We start from the raw sequence: 15,808 nt of genomic DNA on the forward strand, positions 1-15,808 counted from the left end.
ACGAAACGAAAGGGACAAGTAACGAAAGTAAAAAAAGTAAAAAAAAAAAAAAAAAACAAAATACAAAGAGCATCAATGAGGTTGAAAATAACATTAATGACAAAATAAAATTTTCTGGAGAAGGAATTATTAAACATAAAGATTAAACCAGCCACACATCTTTCTGTATCAGACCAGGAGTTCAAGTATGAATGCCATTTGATACAAAATATGGAGTAGGAGAACTTGTTTGGTATACACCTATTAATGAAGGACCATAATAGACTTCTCCAACTATGACACTGGTGAATCCAGTTCCAGAATTCAGCTGGTGAGTTTAGTATTGGTCTGTCAAATAACAAATGGACTATGATGGGAAGGTAACATAGGAGTCATATCATCTTCAGTCTGAAATCATTCTTAGAGTAAAGGGTGGAACAATGAACAAGAAGAAATACATTTTACTGCCCATCTAACAGGACCAGTGTTGACAACATTATGTAACCTTCCAGATGAAATATATAACAACTCAATCATTGGTAGCCACCTTATCCAACAGGTTCAGATTTAAAATGAAGTTTCAGAATAGGGTATGTAGGAAAGAAGAGACATTAGTTGAACTTGCATATTTGAAAAAGCTTGTCCAATTTATCTTACCCTGGTGCTCTTTGTTAAATTATGGATTTGTTGGCATGTAACAAGTTTATAGATACTAGAACAGATGAGGATGTGAGAATCAGACTGAAGGAAAGTAGATGAACATCTTTAAAGAAAGCTCTGCAGTTGGTGATGGAATAAGAATCCATTAAGATTGCAGATAATTTTAAGAAGTTATATTTAGTTGCTTATTGTATCATCAAATCGAGTAGTGTTCAAACATCAATCTCTGCTGCTAATAGCTTACAATGATTAAAAAGGACTAGATAGACAACTAGTGACATAGAATGGAGGGAATTAACCACAATAATATGTTTCAAATGTAAAAGACATACTGCTAAGAACTGCCAAAAAATGCTTGTAGGAATAAGAGCTCCTCTCAAAGAGTACAAGAAAGGAGAACTGTTATAGGTGTGGTAAATCTGACCATTACAGCCAAGACTGAGGAATCAACAGCTGTTATAAAACACCAAAGAGACAATACTCCAAGGATGTCTTTGAGCCCAACCAGATCAAAGGAACACATCAGGAACCAGCAGTTTGCTGGAATTGTAGGGCAAAGCTCAGGTGAGAATATTCTGTTTGTCCCAAATTAAATAAGAAGTTCACTATTCAAAGAAACCAGTCCATGGATTTATTGATGGGAAAGCTTACAGTATGTTGAATGATGCTGGTTCTACAGCTACAATAGTTTGACCTGATTTGGTATTGAAAGTGGAAAACTGTCTGAGATATGAAGAAGGATGAGGTAATGATGGAAACAGCAAGTGTACATAAATTTCCAGCAAGAGGAAAACTAAAAGCTTTCCTTACTGTAGGAAACTTCTATGCCTCTTGATGTGTGGGTAATTGACATCAAGGAAGAATGCATATTGGGAGTTGACTTCATGTGTATACATGGATGTGAGGTTACGCTAGCTTCAAATAGCTTCACAGTCTATGTCCAGGATATTTCTATGGCATTTAATACACCAGAAATTGGACTTTTCGTGACATCCAAAAGAGTAGTCATTGTACCACCAAGAAGTGAAGTACTCATACCAGGACTTGTCAAAAATAAATTTATATCTTATGATTGGGCCATAATAGAACCAAAAACTCCAGCATGTCTTGATGGATTAAAGATTAGTAGAACTCTTCTGGATCTGCAGAATAAAAGTGTCATCACTTAGGACAAACAAGTAAAATATCTCACAAGATTGATACAGTAGCCCAATAGATCAGATAGCCAAGTGACTTTCATTTGTGAAACAGGTTGAGGCTTTCAAAAAGATAGAAGCCATGAAGGACCAGGGAGTGATTAAACCAAGCACTAATCTTTGGCATTACCTATTATACTTTTGGTAGATGTATCCAAAAGGTTCTGCATGTAGTACCAAAAGGTGAACAAAGTTACAAAGAAGGATGCCTATACATTGCCAATGATTGGCTCTACCATGAATGCCCTATCATGATGAAAATGGTTTTCAACATTGGATCTTAAATGTGCAAGTGGAAGTAGACAAAGCACGCAGAGAGAAATGGTCTTTACCATATGAAACGAATTGTGGCAATATGTAGTTTTACCATTTACATTCTGTGGTGCTCTGGCTATTTTCCAATCATAAATGAAGTGTGCTCTGTTTGAATACCCTGAAACATCATACTCGTCTACTTGGATGGCATAATTGCACATGGAAATACCTTTGATAATGCTTATGAAGGGCAAAGAAAGGTCTTGGATCAGTTAAGGAAAAATAATTTTAAGCTGAATCCAAGAAAATGTGAATTATTCCATAAAAAGGTGAGTTCAAAAAGGAATACCTCCATACACACATAGTTATTTTTCCTCTTGAAGTCCTGCATTTTTGTCTCAGAGACTTGCATGCCACCAGCCTTGGGGAAAGTACCACCTAAATTCACGTGTGTTTACGTGAATTTGTGCTACTACATGATGATGTATCGTACAGCAAAACTCTCCAACAATAGGAGTGCAACACACCTTCTTGTGCAAATCCTCTCTCTCTCTACATTCATGAACAAGAGTCCTCATTCTTTTCCTAAGCACAGTTACAGGCTTCAATTTGACAATTCCATGGTGGTGTCTTGGGTTTCTCATCATGGAAGCACATGGTCTAGGGCTACTTGTTTTTGAACGTTGGACCTCCTTCTCAGCACCATTCATATCTTATCACTTTCTAGCTTGCTATGTTCCACAGGTGATGCCTGTGGTAGCAGGTCAACTGTCTTATTCCAAACAGATTTGGCCTGGCATGGCCAGGTGGTTAGAACACTTGGCTCACAATTTGAGGGCCGCAAGTTCGATTCACCCTCCCACTAAACATGCTCGACCTTTCAACTGTGGGGCATTATAATGTAACAGTCATTCCAACTATTCATTCATAAAAGATTAGTCTATGAGTTGGCAGTAGGTGTTGATGACTAACTGCCTTCCCTCTAGTCTTTCACTGCTAAATTATGGATGGGTGGTGCAGATAGCCCTCATGTAGCTTTGTGCAAAATTCAAAATGAACCAAACCAAACAGATTCTCCCGAAGAAGTAGATGTTACATTGCAAGTTCTGTTGGATTGACTCTAACTTTGCTACTCTTAATTGGTGGGTTGATCTCTCATTGGATCACCCAACTACTGGCAATTTAATTTCCAGGTAACTCATCTTTGGACTTTGGCAGTTGATGCATTCCACCAGGACAGGACGGGATTAAACTCTAAGCCTTATTTCCACTTCATAATATGATTTGTTCCAACCCAATGTCAGGTCCTCTTGATAGCACTAGATTGGCTGCTACACCCAGGTTTCTGCTTTAGCAGTCCCTTCCAGTATGTGCAACTCTTCCACTTATTTTAAGTTCTCTTTCTGTGGAGGCAGCCATGATATTATATGGTACACCTGGTTATGCAGAAGCTCAAGCTCCTGGCATAGAGGTTATGCTGTCTTTCACTTAGCATTGGGGTTTAATTTCTAAGGTTGCTGTGTATTTGTTTCAGTTTTTGCTTAATTCAAAAGGCATAATTATCAATGGTTATGACATGCATATTGGCAATAGTGTATTGAGAGGAGGTTGAACCCATTTCAATCACTAGTGTCATCCATAACTCATTTTTTGACCTGGTTCTTTAGCAGAGGTCCTTGGTTGAACACAGTTGTTCCACATCTTCCCCTTAATTCCTGGGGCAAGTGAAATGTACCTTGCCCACATGGTTGAAGAGTGAGGATGAATATAAATAGTTCTAGACCGGATGAGTTCTGTTTCCTTTAGCTGAGTAAGGCAATTCCATCATACTGAGCCTGTAGTGTTGCCTTTCAAGCTTCTTCAGATGGAAAAGAAAGTTTGTCCATTTCAGTGTTGCTTACTTTCTTCTTGTGATACCAGTGGATTAGAATGCATCACTCTATGGCTACAGGTTGGGATCCAGTCACAAGTGTGTGTATATATATATATATATATAAACTTGCAGTCCAACCGCCCTAGCCACCAATGTGGTACATAGGTACCAAGACCCCTTAATTCCAACCCAGAGCAGTGGAACTTCAGCTAACTTATTGGGGCTGGCCTATATTGATGAAAACACATGTACCATTCCACCCATGATATTGAAATTTAGTTCTGGGCAAAGAGCAAACCTATTATGGATGTAGTGCAGTTCCCCCACTATGGTGCCAACCTTCTATTGACACACTCCTGATCTAAACCCAAGGGGAGTTAAAATTGTCCTAAATTGAAAATGTATTTCCAATAATACTTCCTCCGTTGACACTCTCCCATTCTTCCTCCCCACTAAGAGTCGGTGTTAGAGACTGGGATGGTATCAGTCTGGAAAAAGTGATAACATTATCTGAATTAGGTGCTTATATACTGTACTGGGATAGAGGGTGCATTGATGTAGGTGGAGAATATCACAAGATAAATATTGCCAAGGGCAATTGAGTAGGGTATAAAAGACTGGAGGAAGTAGGAAAATATCAGATTGATGCTTTGATGGGCAAAGGAAGAAACCCTGGCAGTCAAATAATAGCTATGTGTGAGAGAAGGTGAGTATTATTAGAAATACATATTCAATTTAGGAAAATGTTAACTATATGGGGCCCCTCCAGTAGCACAGTGGTATGTCTGTGCTAGAAACTGAGTTTCGATACCCGTAGTGGGCAGAGCACAGATATCCCTTTGTGTAGCTTTGTGCTTAATAACAAATGACAACAAGCCCTTAGATTCCTCTTCCTCCATAGACGAATCTCTTTCTGTCTTTATTGGTACAGCCTGTGACATTCTTTGTTTGTTCTAGAGGTTGTTGCTTGCAGATGGTCTGCACTTTATCCCATCAGATTCGTCAACTCTCTCATTTTCTCGCTGCTTTTTTCCTACTGCTGTTGGACAAGATCATGCATCCTAGCATGTGGACCACCTCTCATAACTTTGTCGCCCACTCTCTTCACCATTTGGCTGTCTTGTATCCTGGTTGTCACTGCCTTCCTACATTTACTGTCCTACAGTATACTCACTGTATCTAAATGAGTGAGTACATTCACCTTTGGTTAATAATATTTTCTTCCAGGATCCTGCCAGGTGGCTGGTGGTGCCTCCCAAGGTTCACTTATTTTCCAAAATTCTACATCAAGCCAGGATAATGGAAAGCACTCATACCATCTGCCCAGTTTCCATATATGCTTGCTGTTGAGATGAGGTGTCCTGCACAGCCACATGAGTTATCCTTTTGGTATATTTTGATATCTGTCTGCTGTCCATTTCAGACCATACCTATTCCATGGATTATCATGGAAAAAGCCAGTACCAGGATGCTCTGCCTGCTTTCGTGGCTCACGCTTGCTGGCTTTTCAAAATAGGTTTATGTGGTGACTCATTTGACTCTCTCCAGTAAAAGACCTTTCTAGCAGGTGTCTGATGGGGATCTGGGAATTTTCTCTGGGTCTCTACATTATAAATTCCTCCCACTTTTTCTTTGAATGGAGCAAGGGAGACCCTTACAACTTACCAAATCCTGGCCACTGGGTTTGTGGCCCATGGAGAATTCTCAATAATTGGGACCTAATTGTTGGGGAGATGAACAAATGGTGCCAGTCAGTGGAAAGTATAGTGCAGGTCACCTCTCTCATACTTATACTCATAAAATACCAGAATCTTTCCTCCTACTACCACCTGGATGTTGGTTCCTGAGTGTTCAGGTGTTGAGATGACTTAGGACCAGCCAACATAAGTCCACTCACGTGATTGGTAGGTATCCTCCTCTTACTGTGGACCAGATGAAAAATTCCTGACACCTAGTTCGGACCAAAGTTGACCCACCATATTTGCATTCCCCTTCCTATTGCCCAGATGTTGGGTTCCCATGTGGCTTGGTGTACTGGGTCTTCACATATGTGCTCTGCCTGGGTTGTCAGAACTGTCTGGTTGTCAGTCTGGGTGAAGTGTGTACCCTAGAAGAGATGAGATGCCCTAATGGAGTCCCTGCCATTGGGTGTCACACTCCATGGGTTTCCTTTGGGCACTTTCTAAAGGGAGCTCATCTGGGTAACTTTTGCACCAGCCCCTCCATCATGTCAATGTGTGATTCTAGCATTCTGTGTAAAGAGGTCTGTATCTCCTTGAAAGTTAATATTTTCCTTAACCTGAATATGTATTTCTGATAGTTATTCACTTCTGTGCACACTTCCCACTCTTCCTCCCCACTTCTGCTACAACTTTGTATTCCTTGCCTCATCATAGAATGAAGATCATGAGTGCAAAGTACAGAGGAAGCTAGGGCACAGGTTGTGTTGCCCTCCTTTCAGTGGAGGGCTTTTGCTGCATAATAAGGTCATTATGCAGTAGCACAAATCATGAGAAATCATGTTTAGATGGAAGTTGCCTAAAGGCTAGTGACAAGCAAATCTCTGAGGCCGATGCACATGGAAGATAGCTATCTGTGTGAGAGGTTAGTATCTATTGGAAGTACATTTTCACATAAGGAAAATGTTAACTTTTGAGTGATTTGTTATGGAGTTATTCAATCACATATCCTTTTTTGTTTGACACAGTTACTTTTTCTTGTAGGTGCACTAGAAGACTTCAGTAAGCCATTGCAAAAAATATGTTCAGAAAAACCAAAACCATCAGAGAATGAAAAGGTATGAAAGATGATAATTCACAAATGCCAAAATACTATAATTAAGTTCATATATGTTTTAATCTAGTGTCAAGTTACACATTGGTAAAGGCACCAGCACTTGTTTTCTATTGTTATAACCACAACAGTATTATTTTATTTATAATGAAATAGGAAATTTATATGAACTATTTTGAAGGGACAGTGTATTGTACTTAACATCTGATTATTTCCATTTCAAGATGCATTCAGCTTTTTTATTCGTTCATAATTCTGCATTTGTATACTTTTCTGAAGCTTTGTGGACTTCTAGCTCCTTCATAATATGTCTGTATTATATAGTAGCATTGCTAAGGAAACATTATTTTTGAAAATTGCATCTTTAGACATAGAATCTTTGTTGTTTATCTATTCAATGTTAGCTTGGCAAGTAAATGATTTCTACATTTCTCAAATGCCTGCACCATTACATGTATTTAAAACAGCACTCAGTGACCAGTTTATATTGATATTTTTCTATCCTCATATTTCTAGTGTATTGGATTTATTTTTTTCTATTAATTTCTATACATACTATATGGTCCAAAAATCACAATGGATGATTTTATATGTCATTCAAATACATGTGTATCTCATACTTTATCCCCTCTGTATTCTTAGAAAATGTTGATATTGGTGTAGAATTGGTTCAAATGTTCCAAGACTACAGTTCTTAGCTTTAGAATTACCAATTAATCATTGTTGGAGTTCACATATTGTATCATATCAATGCTGACATTAATGTCTGAATGCTAGAATACAAAGTGATGAATACAGCATGAACTCAAGTGGGATAATTGATAAGCTTGTGTACTGATGGATGTCTCTCTTTGGTAAGAGTGAACTCTGGTCTTGTTTCTTTTCTGATATTCTCTGTATTCTTAGAAAATGTTGATATTGGTGTAGAATTGGTTCAAATGTTCCAAGACTACAGTTCTTAGCTTTAGAATTACCAATTAATCATTGTTGGAGTTCACATATTGTATCATATCAATGCTGACACTAATGTCTGAATGCTAAAATACAAAGTGATGAATACAGCATGAACTCAAGTGAGATAATTGATAAGCTTGTGTACTGATGGATGTCTCTCTTTGGTAAGAGTGAACTCTGGTCTTGTTTCTTTTCTGATGAAAGATCTCGATAAGCTGGATTTATTGAGCTGTCATTGTGTACTACACTAAGAAAATTTAGCATCAAAGGTACTTAATCAAGATTTCAGCAGTGTGAAGAAAAAGTCATAAACATTGTAAAGTACAGTCATGCACAAGAACTCAGTCTTCACATTTTTCAGGAGCTTTTGCAAAAGCTCAGTTCATTATTAAGTACGGTAGTACTTAATAGTAGAGATCGACAAGGTTTCCAAATAATTCATTCTTCAAAAAAAAACACCCTATTGAATTCCTAAGTGGAAAACTAACTATTCAAGTATTGGTTATGATGTATTATTTGCATATATATTAATAATTTGCTAAAACGGCACCAACATTTCTGGTATGACAATTCAAAAATTTCTAAAACAGCAATATTTTTGTCTGCTACCTACCTACTAATGTCAGTGGGGCTAGCCACTAGATGGCTTGGACTATTGCTACAAGATTTCACCAGCTTACTTGACTGGTCTGTGGGTATCTGCTTTTGATATTCCGATAAATATATACAGATTTTTTTATAAATGGTAAACATATCGTACACGTACTTAAATATATTTTCAACCCAACAGATGGTGCTACATATTGATGGATAAACATGTGACAGTTTCTAAAGGTAAGGTATATACCTTATATAGGTATAACAGAAAAAGTAAACAAACAAGTGTATTGAAAAATTATGAATTTTAAAATGAAGTAATGAAATTAGAATTAAATCCACAATCACAAATTTATATAATTTAATGCCTATTTTGGCAGTTTTATACACTTATCTGTAGGCCAAAGTAAGGATTAAATTTTATGGATTTGTGATTGTGGTTTTAACCCTATTGCCACAGGTATCCTTTAGTGCCCGTGACATAAGGTTTTTGTGTCTTACATTCAAAATTTTATTATACTACTTTTTGTTTATGTTATACCAAATAACATAAAATCTTAGCAAGTAATCCATTTTTAATAGTATACAAGTTCTTAATTCTATAAGGCAATATTGAAAAAAATCCTGAATTTCCCCTAGTGTGATACACATGATACATTTTCTCTAGGTATCTTCTCTTCCCTATTTTATCCACCACCCCTACATTAACTATGAAATTAAACATAAATTACTCACAATAAAATCATCATTGCTCAGACAAACCATAATTTTTATAGCCTTCAATTTTGTTTGGTTAGAGTTATCAGATAAAAAATCAGATGCCTCCTGCAATACCCACCTGTCAAATCCTATTTCAGGATTTGTTAATAGTTGTCTTTTATGTTTAATTATGTATTACCTATAACCAATAGAAAGCCTAGGTTTTCATCTATCAAATGACATATTATATTATGATTTGTTGTGATCAGATAACTGTCAATTTCACTAATAATAAACACTTAGAATTAAGTTTCATGTTTTCAATTTTCTCAAGAGATTCAGCAGAATGTTTAATAGTATATTTATTTTTGCTACTCCAATACAAAAACCGTTGAGCAATGTACTTTGCAACATACTGTGACGAGGTGCCGATACAATGAGTCTAAAACTATTGTGTAACTTATGAATCTTAGGTAAAGTTTAAAAACAAGGTGGACAAAAATTGGAAAGAATTGAACTTTTTTGGTTTGTTCAGGTGACAAAGTTATACATTGATCAACATTTTAATTTATCAAATTATGTAATTTTGTTGTAGGATCTCTTCTAAGGGAAACATACAGTCCATCATATAACAACTGATGTACACTAGAAATGTAATCACATTTGTTCAACACCACTACACACACTCCTTTGTTAGCTTGTATAACAACAATATTATTGTTATTATTTAAGGACTGTAAAGCTATTTTTTCTTCCTCCATCAAATTACTATTCATTTTAATATTTCAAAACATACAAACCCCCGCTGACACTTATAGCTCTTCCTCAACCTCCAGAGTCTCAACTTTGCCTATCTAAGCATTGGTCTGATTTTTTTCTCTCTTGCCCCAGTCTTTTATATCCCACTCAGTTACCCTTGACAATATATTCTCCACCTATGTCAATGTGCCCTCTCTCCTGGTACTGTACTCCTCATTCAGATGATTTTATCACTTTTTCCTGACAAAGCATTTAGACACTGGTTTCTCTACACAAATGCTGTGATAATTAACGTACCTGGCTATAATTTTTGTCATCTAGTGGCATTCTTTATAAATTATATTTAATAATCATTGTTTAATTGTTGTGAAATGCTATCAATGATTTTATTCATTGTGAGATGGAGACATATATTTGGTCCAGGGGCATCTCTTAGGGGGGGTTCTGAGGCTGCTTTTGTCAATGATCCAGGACAGTCTGGAGAGAATTACTAGGTTGGCTCTCACGAGGCCAATTTGGAGTAGTCACCTCCTTCTCCATTTCTTCAATTAGTCAATTGGGTTTGTGAGCTTTTTGTGGTTGCCTTTGAATCTACTCCTTCCTTGATGGCTAACAGGTCTGAGGGTGATTATTTATTTTGTCATCCTTCACTCTTTTAGAGATGTATGGTTCCAGACTGGACCCTGTGATCACTTTGAACAGATTACAATTTCTTGGATTCGTTTGACCTTCACTACTGTTCTGAGATTTTCTTCTCCCTCCCACAGCAAGTTTTGTTGGAAACCTATCAGTTTGAGGATGAATTGTTCTTTTACTGACTTCCACCTTGGTAAGATTGTCAGCTTCTGCTCTTTCTTTGGTTTCCTGGTTCATATGTTGTTGGGATTTATTGGGTAGAGATGCTTTGTTGGAGGGAGTTTGTCTATGTGTGGTAGCTCTCTGTGAGTTACGTGAGGCTCCTTTTCTTCATCCCTTGAGTTATGCAGAAGCATTGGAATCACAAATTGATGTCACCCATTTGCTTTCTTCCTTGTTGTTGTTGGCCTCTAGACTTTCTTTGGCTCCTGCTGGAAATCATGGTGTGACTGCTTGTCATGTGTCCTGACCCCCTGCTTCTGATTCTCACTCTGTGGATACTCTTCCATCATTAGTTTCATGGCTCCTCCACTTGGGCAGATCATTGCCAATCCTCTGTGGGTGATGTCATGGATTTACTATCATATATCTATATTGATATTGATGTTTGTTTAAGTTAAGCAGGTCCTTTCTTTCTAAGACTCAGCAGCCAGGGAAAGGGATAAATCCTTCTCAACAATTCTTTTGCCAGCTATTTCTCACCTTTACGACTGATCAGACACTGATCGTTTGTTATGTGCTGTCAGAGACCCAAGATGTTATGTGCCTCACACCAACTCCTTTCAGTTTCCTGAGATTCATCCCTAATTACTTTGATGAGGTAGCTTTGCAAGTTGATTTATATTGCCTATTCTGGACTTTCTTTACAGGCAAGAAAACTTGGGAGAGTTGCATCTCATCAGATTCATCATATTTCTAAGTTTTTAACTGCTGTTTGAATTACCAGTTGGGGGAGATTGTATGGGCTAGTATGTGGCCTTCTCCCAATACTTTTCTCTCACATTCTTTACATGATCTCCAGTTTCTTCTTCTGAGGGTTTTTGACTACCCCCTTTGGCTGTTCTAACAACATCTGCTAGATTATAAGGAGGAGTGAGTAGTTTTGTCCTCCTCTTGTCTCTTTACTTTCCAGGGTCCCTTACCTCTCTATTTTTTCAATGGATCTCACTGTGTGACAAGTGTTGCCCATACAGGTGTACCTTAATCAGTCCAATTCTGCACTAACATCCAATTTAACTGTACTTACTAACAGTTGCAACAGGCTCTGTAGAAATGAGGTGTTCCATAAGACCATCAAGGAACTCACCAGATGGTATTACCATATTATGCTGGATCGCCACTCATGAACTATCATGAGTAAAGTTAAATGGGATCCTGCCCCCTCCTTGCCAATCATTGGATTCAATAAATTGGGGTTGGTTACTTTTAAAAATTTAGGGAACTTGGTTCAACTATTGTACTGTTTCCAAAGCACTGTTCCCTCAGGACTCCCAAACTTCCATTACCCCCAGATTCTACTAGTGGAGCTAGGTAGTCCTTACCCCACCCAGTTTCCAGTTACTGGGGTGGTGGAAAGAAGCTTTTCCTCCAGAGTGTTTTCCTCCACTCTTGGAGAAGAGGACAAAATTGGGGGCTATCCTATCTGGATCCGTGGTTGTTTCTCCGAGATGCCAGTATGGAGTGGCACCAGCCTCTGCAGGAGCCTACTTGTAATACCAGTTCAGATTTGATTCTGAGCTATCAAAGACAACTAAAAACTATCTATAAGTGAGACATTTTAAATTCTCTCCATTTGTTTTTTAATCAATAGTATTTTCTCATAATGTGATAAGCTCTGCAAACTAAGATGTTAAGTTTATTTTGTAGCTGATATGTATAAAGCTACTTATATGACTGTACTATCCTGTGTACATTGGTTTATGATATGTACCTACTTCCAAATGTCTGACAAATTTATTAATTTCAAGATTGAGAAATGATAACTTAACATTACTTTCATCCTCAACAGTAAATTTTATGCTGGTTTTCTTAGCTCTTCAGATATTTCAAAGCTATTTTTTACTGTATACTTAATTTTCATGAATTTCTCAAGAAAAGCATTAAGAAATCTAGCTAGTTTATAGTTATAAATACTGATATTAGATACTATTGGTGTGATTAGACATCCATGTTTGAACCTTTTTCCACCTGTTCCCTGTACCATCTTTTTCTTAAGATGTATTTTCTTCTCTTCACTAGAAAGAAACATCATTCTGATATTTTTGTCTTGGACAACTTCCACACTCTTCACTACAGGAACAGGTTGAATTTACTTTCAAACAATTCCTTCTCACCCAGGACTTTTACTTCCCTGGAGGGTTACATGTTTTCTCCATTGAGTTAGACAACTCATTGGGCTTGTGTATTCCTGTATGAGAGATAACTCCTTTCATCTTTTTCTTTCCACCTTCCATCATCTTTTTCATCTCATGGCTCCTCAAGCCTCTGGATATTGACTTCACATGAATGAGATATTGCAGGACCAGGTGTGGACAACCCTCTACATCTTTGTATCATGTCACTTATACAGCATTGTGGTTTCTTCTGTCTCTGGGTGTCCTCTCACTCCAGCTACTATTCTCCAATTTTGTCACAGACTCTAAAGAGGTAAGTTGTCAAACAAGACACATAGTAGATTAGATGTTTGTGATGTCAAAATACAAAGTCTGTAATTTTATACAAATTAGGAACTCAAATTACTAATGTTGACAAGCTAGAATATACAATAAGAACCCCCTATCTTTTCTATTTGCTGATAATCTGTCAAATATTTGTGAACATATGCATACTAACTTAAAAGTTAGTTTAAAAATTTATAACAAGCACAAAGTGGTTACAATGTCAGTCCCAGGGACTGAGCCTGTGCTGAAAGAGTTAAAGAGCATTTAGTGTCACATCATATATTAACTTAAGCAATCAGTATAAATAATGATGCTTGATACAGCTGTACTGAGTGCATTTGGGTGATGACAAGAAACTGTTAATCTAGCTTCTATGACGTTACTATAAAGAAAGTTATTAACACAATTTTAGAGAGGAAAAACTACCACCATATATCTTAAAGAATTTGATTGATTCTGTAAAGTATAGGTCTGTTTCGAATAATAGGGTTGCAGTCCTAAAGCTAATGTTGGTTGCTATCGAGTGTCACTTTCATACTTGCTGTGGTTTGTTGGTGTGTTTTAACAAAAAGTCACGATATCTAATCAAAAACGCTTTATGTGTGAAATAATGGTGTAGCCAAAAAAGGATTGAGTGTGTGTGACTTAAAGGAATGATGTCAAAAGTGATAAGAATTTTACAGCAAATATTCATTCATTAGTTAACTAGCCAGCTTATTCTGTTTTACCCAATATCATGCCCCAAGTTGAAGAAAAAATGCTGCATTGCTAACTGATGAATGAATATTTGCTGTAAAATTCTTATCAATGCTATAAGTGTAGAGACCAGTTTGGCCACCAATTTTGATTTCATTCTTTAAGTTGCACATTCAATCATTTTTTGGGCATATCTTTTTTCTATCTAAGATGTTTTTCGTTAGATAAAATACATACTTGAGACAATGGAACCCACCTCATGACCAGTGATGCCTCACAGGGAATACTTCTCTCTTGTGAAATCCACTTTGTATAGACAATAGCAGAATGTATTAATCGCATTTGTCCCTTGCTAAGTGTTGAGCTGTGGTTTTCAAAAAGACTGCTTTGACAGATTATATATTTCACTTTCCAAGTCGTACTGCTAATTTCAAACGAAAAACAAAGCACCAGGTTTGGTTCCCTGTCCTCATACCTGCCTTCCTCTAGCAATCCTGTTTGAAACAACCCATTTTACTTTTTCAGTGTGGGATCTTATGTAGATGGTAGATTTCTGTTTGGTCCTTCTATCTCTTTGATGTTCTCCCCTACTCATATTTCTCCCTAATGATTTTTTCTAATGGAGTAGGAGAACCCTTACTTCCCCAGCTCCAAGCCAGTGTGGAATTTGATGAAGAGTTCTTCAGGTTGGTGTATCTCACTAGTATGAGACCAAGTAGTCACATCCCTCGATCACATGTAGGGCAGGGGTGTATACTTGGAAGTTTAATACAACCCACTCTTCACACTAAGAACTGGGCCATTCCTAGTGATTGTGACGAGCTGGATGGATCTTGTGTTCTCCTCAGAATGCCTGATTATTGTTGTGTTTCTTACATACTGTACAGCTGAACTTATTACCCTAGCCACACCACACATACATGGTCTGCTGACCCCCATCCTGAAATATACAGAAGCCTTTACATTATGTTCACCTTTAGCACCATACATAAGACTCTTTGACAGTACTTTTCTGCACTTCAAATTATGTTCTGGTATTGGATGAATAGTTTTCCCTGTTTGAGAGGGATTCAGTCTTCCAACAAGTGATGTTCTCATTAGCCCCCCCCCCCTCTCCCATAGTGGGTGACACTTTCCATGAGTTTTCTTTTTCTGTCACTATGATTATCTTTTTTGTGGAGAAATGAGTAGTATTTCTGAGGTTAATATTTACTTTAATTGAAAATGTATATCAGACAGATACTCATCTTTTCACATGACCACCTACAATTCTTCCCTACTTCTTTTGCTTCTCTTTTTCATCTCATTAAGAATGAATTTTTGAGATACACACAGTGTTCATGGGAAGTACTTTGTGTGGAAGATATGTTGCCTTCTTGTTGGTATGACGAGAGATATAGTCTAATGCTGATTGCAACAATAGGCTGACACAATACATTGTTACGTCTCTGGTTGTTTGTTAAAGTTCTGTAGAAATTCTTTCTGATAAACTTCAGCGATACAAATCCTTTCTTAAATAAAACTAGTTTATTTTTTCTCAATACAACCTTGCAATACATTTAATTTCCACAGTCACTTTAACTTAAACACACGCTAGAATTCACAACGATTCATGCACTTTACTTATGGTCACTACCGCGCTTGAATTTCAACAAAGTCTCTTAACTTTACGGGATGTATCTTCTTCCGTACTGGTCTCTGTCTCATTGGCTTCTGCTTCATGCGGGGTTTATCTGCTCCATCAGGAAATGTCCTATTATCGGTAACAGTCACATCATTGGTAGCAACTTCATCAAGGGCTTCACTGTTTCCCTTTTCAAAGCTGGGTGAGTTTCTTCTTCGACAGTGGCTTTTTCAGGTCCCATTGTGCCCAATAGTTCTCTGTCACAGGGCTTAAGCTAGACACCTTCTTTCAAGCAGGGCGCAAAACACTTACTTGTAGGAAATCAATTATTGGCTTCAAATATTGATCTTTCTCCTGCTCTGCTTTAATATCTATACCTGGTTCTACTTCACCATCATCAACTCCTTCGGGTCACTTTGACTTCAGC

At 37.3% G+C, this 15,808-nt stretch overlaps 1 protein-coding gene across 3 annotated transcripts in view; it reads left to right on the forward strand.

Annotated features, from left to right (window-relative positions):
• LOC106463239 (peroxisomal biogenesis factor 19-like) overlaps positions 1 to 15,808 on the forward strand; it is a 66,214-nt gene that overhangs the window by 3,795 nt on the left and 46,611 nt on the right. For all 3 annotated transcript variants that reach the window (XM_013923240.2, XM_013923238.2, XM_022390683.1), the window contains exon 2: positions 6,687 to 6,760. In XM_013923240.2, coding sequence (XP_013778694.1) covers positions 6,687 to 6,760 — 74 coding nt within the window. The remainder of the gene's footprint in view (positions 1 to 6,686; positions 6,761 to 15,808) is intronic.

The sequence above is a fragment of the Limulus polyphemus genome, unplaced genomic scaffold (genome assembly GCF_000517525.1).
Source record: "Limulus polyphemus unplaced genomic scaffold, Limulus_polyphemus-2.1.2 Scaffold1356, whole genome shotgun sequence".
NCBI classification, from domain to species: Eukaryota; Metazoa; Arthropoda; class Merostomata; order Xiphosura; family Limulidae; genus Limulus; species Limulus polyphemus.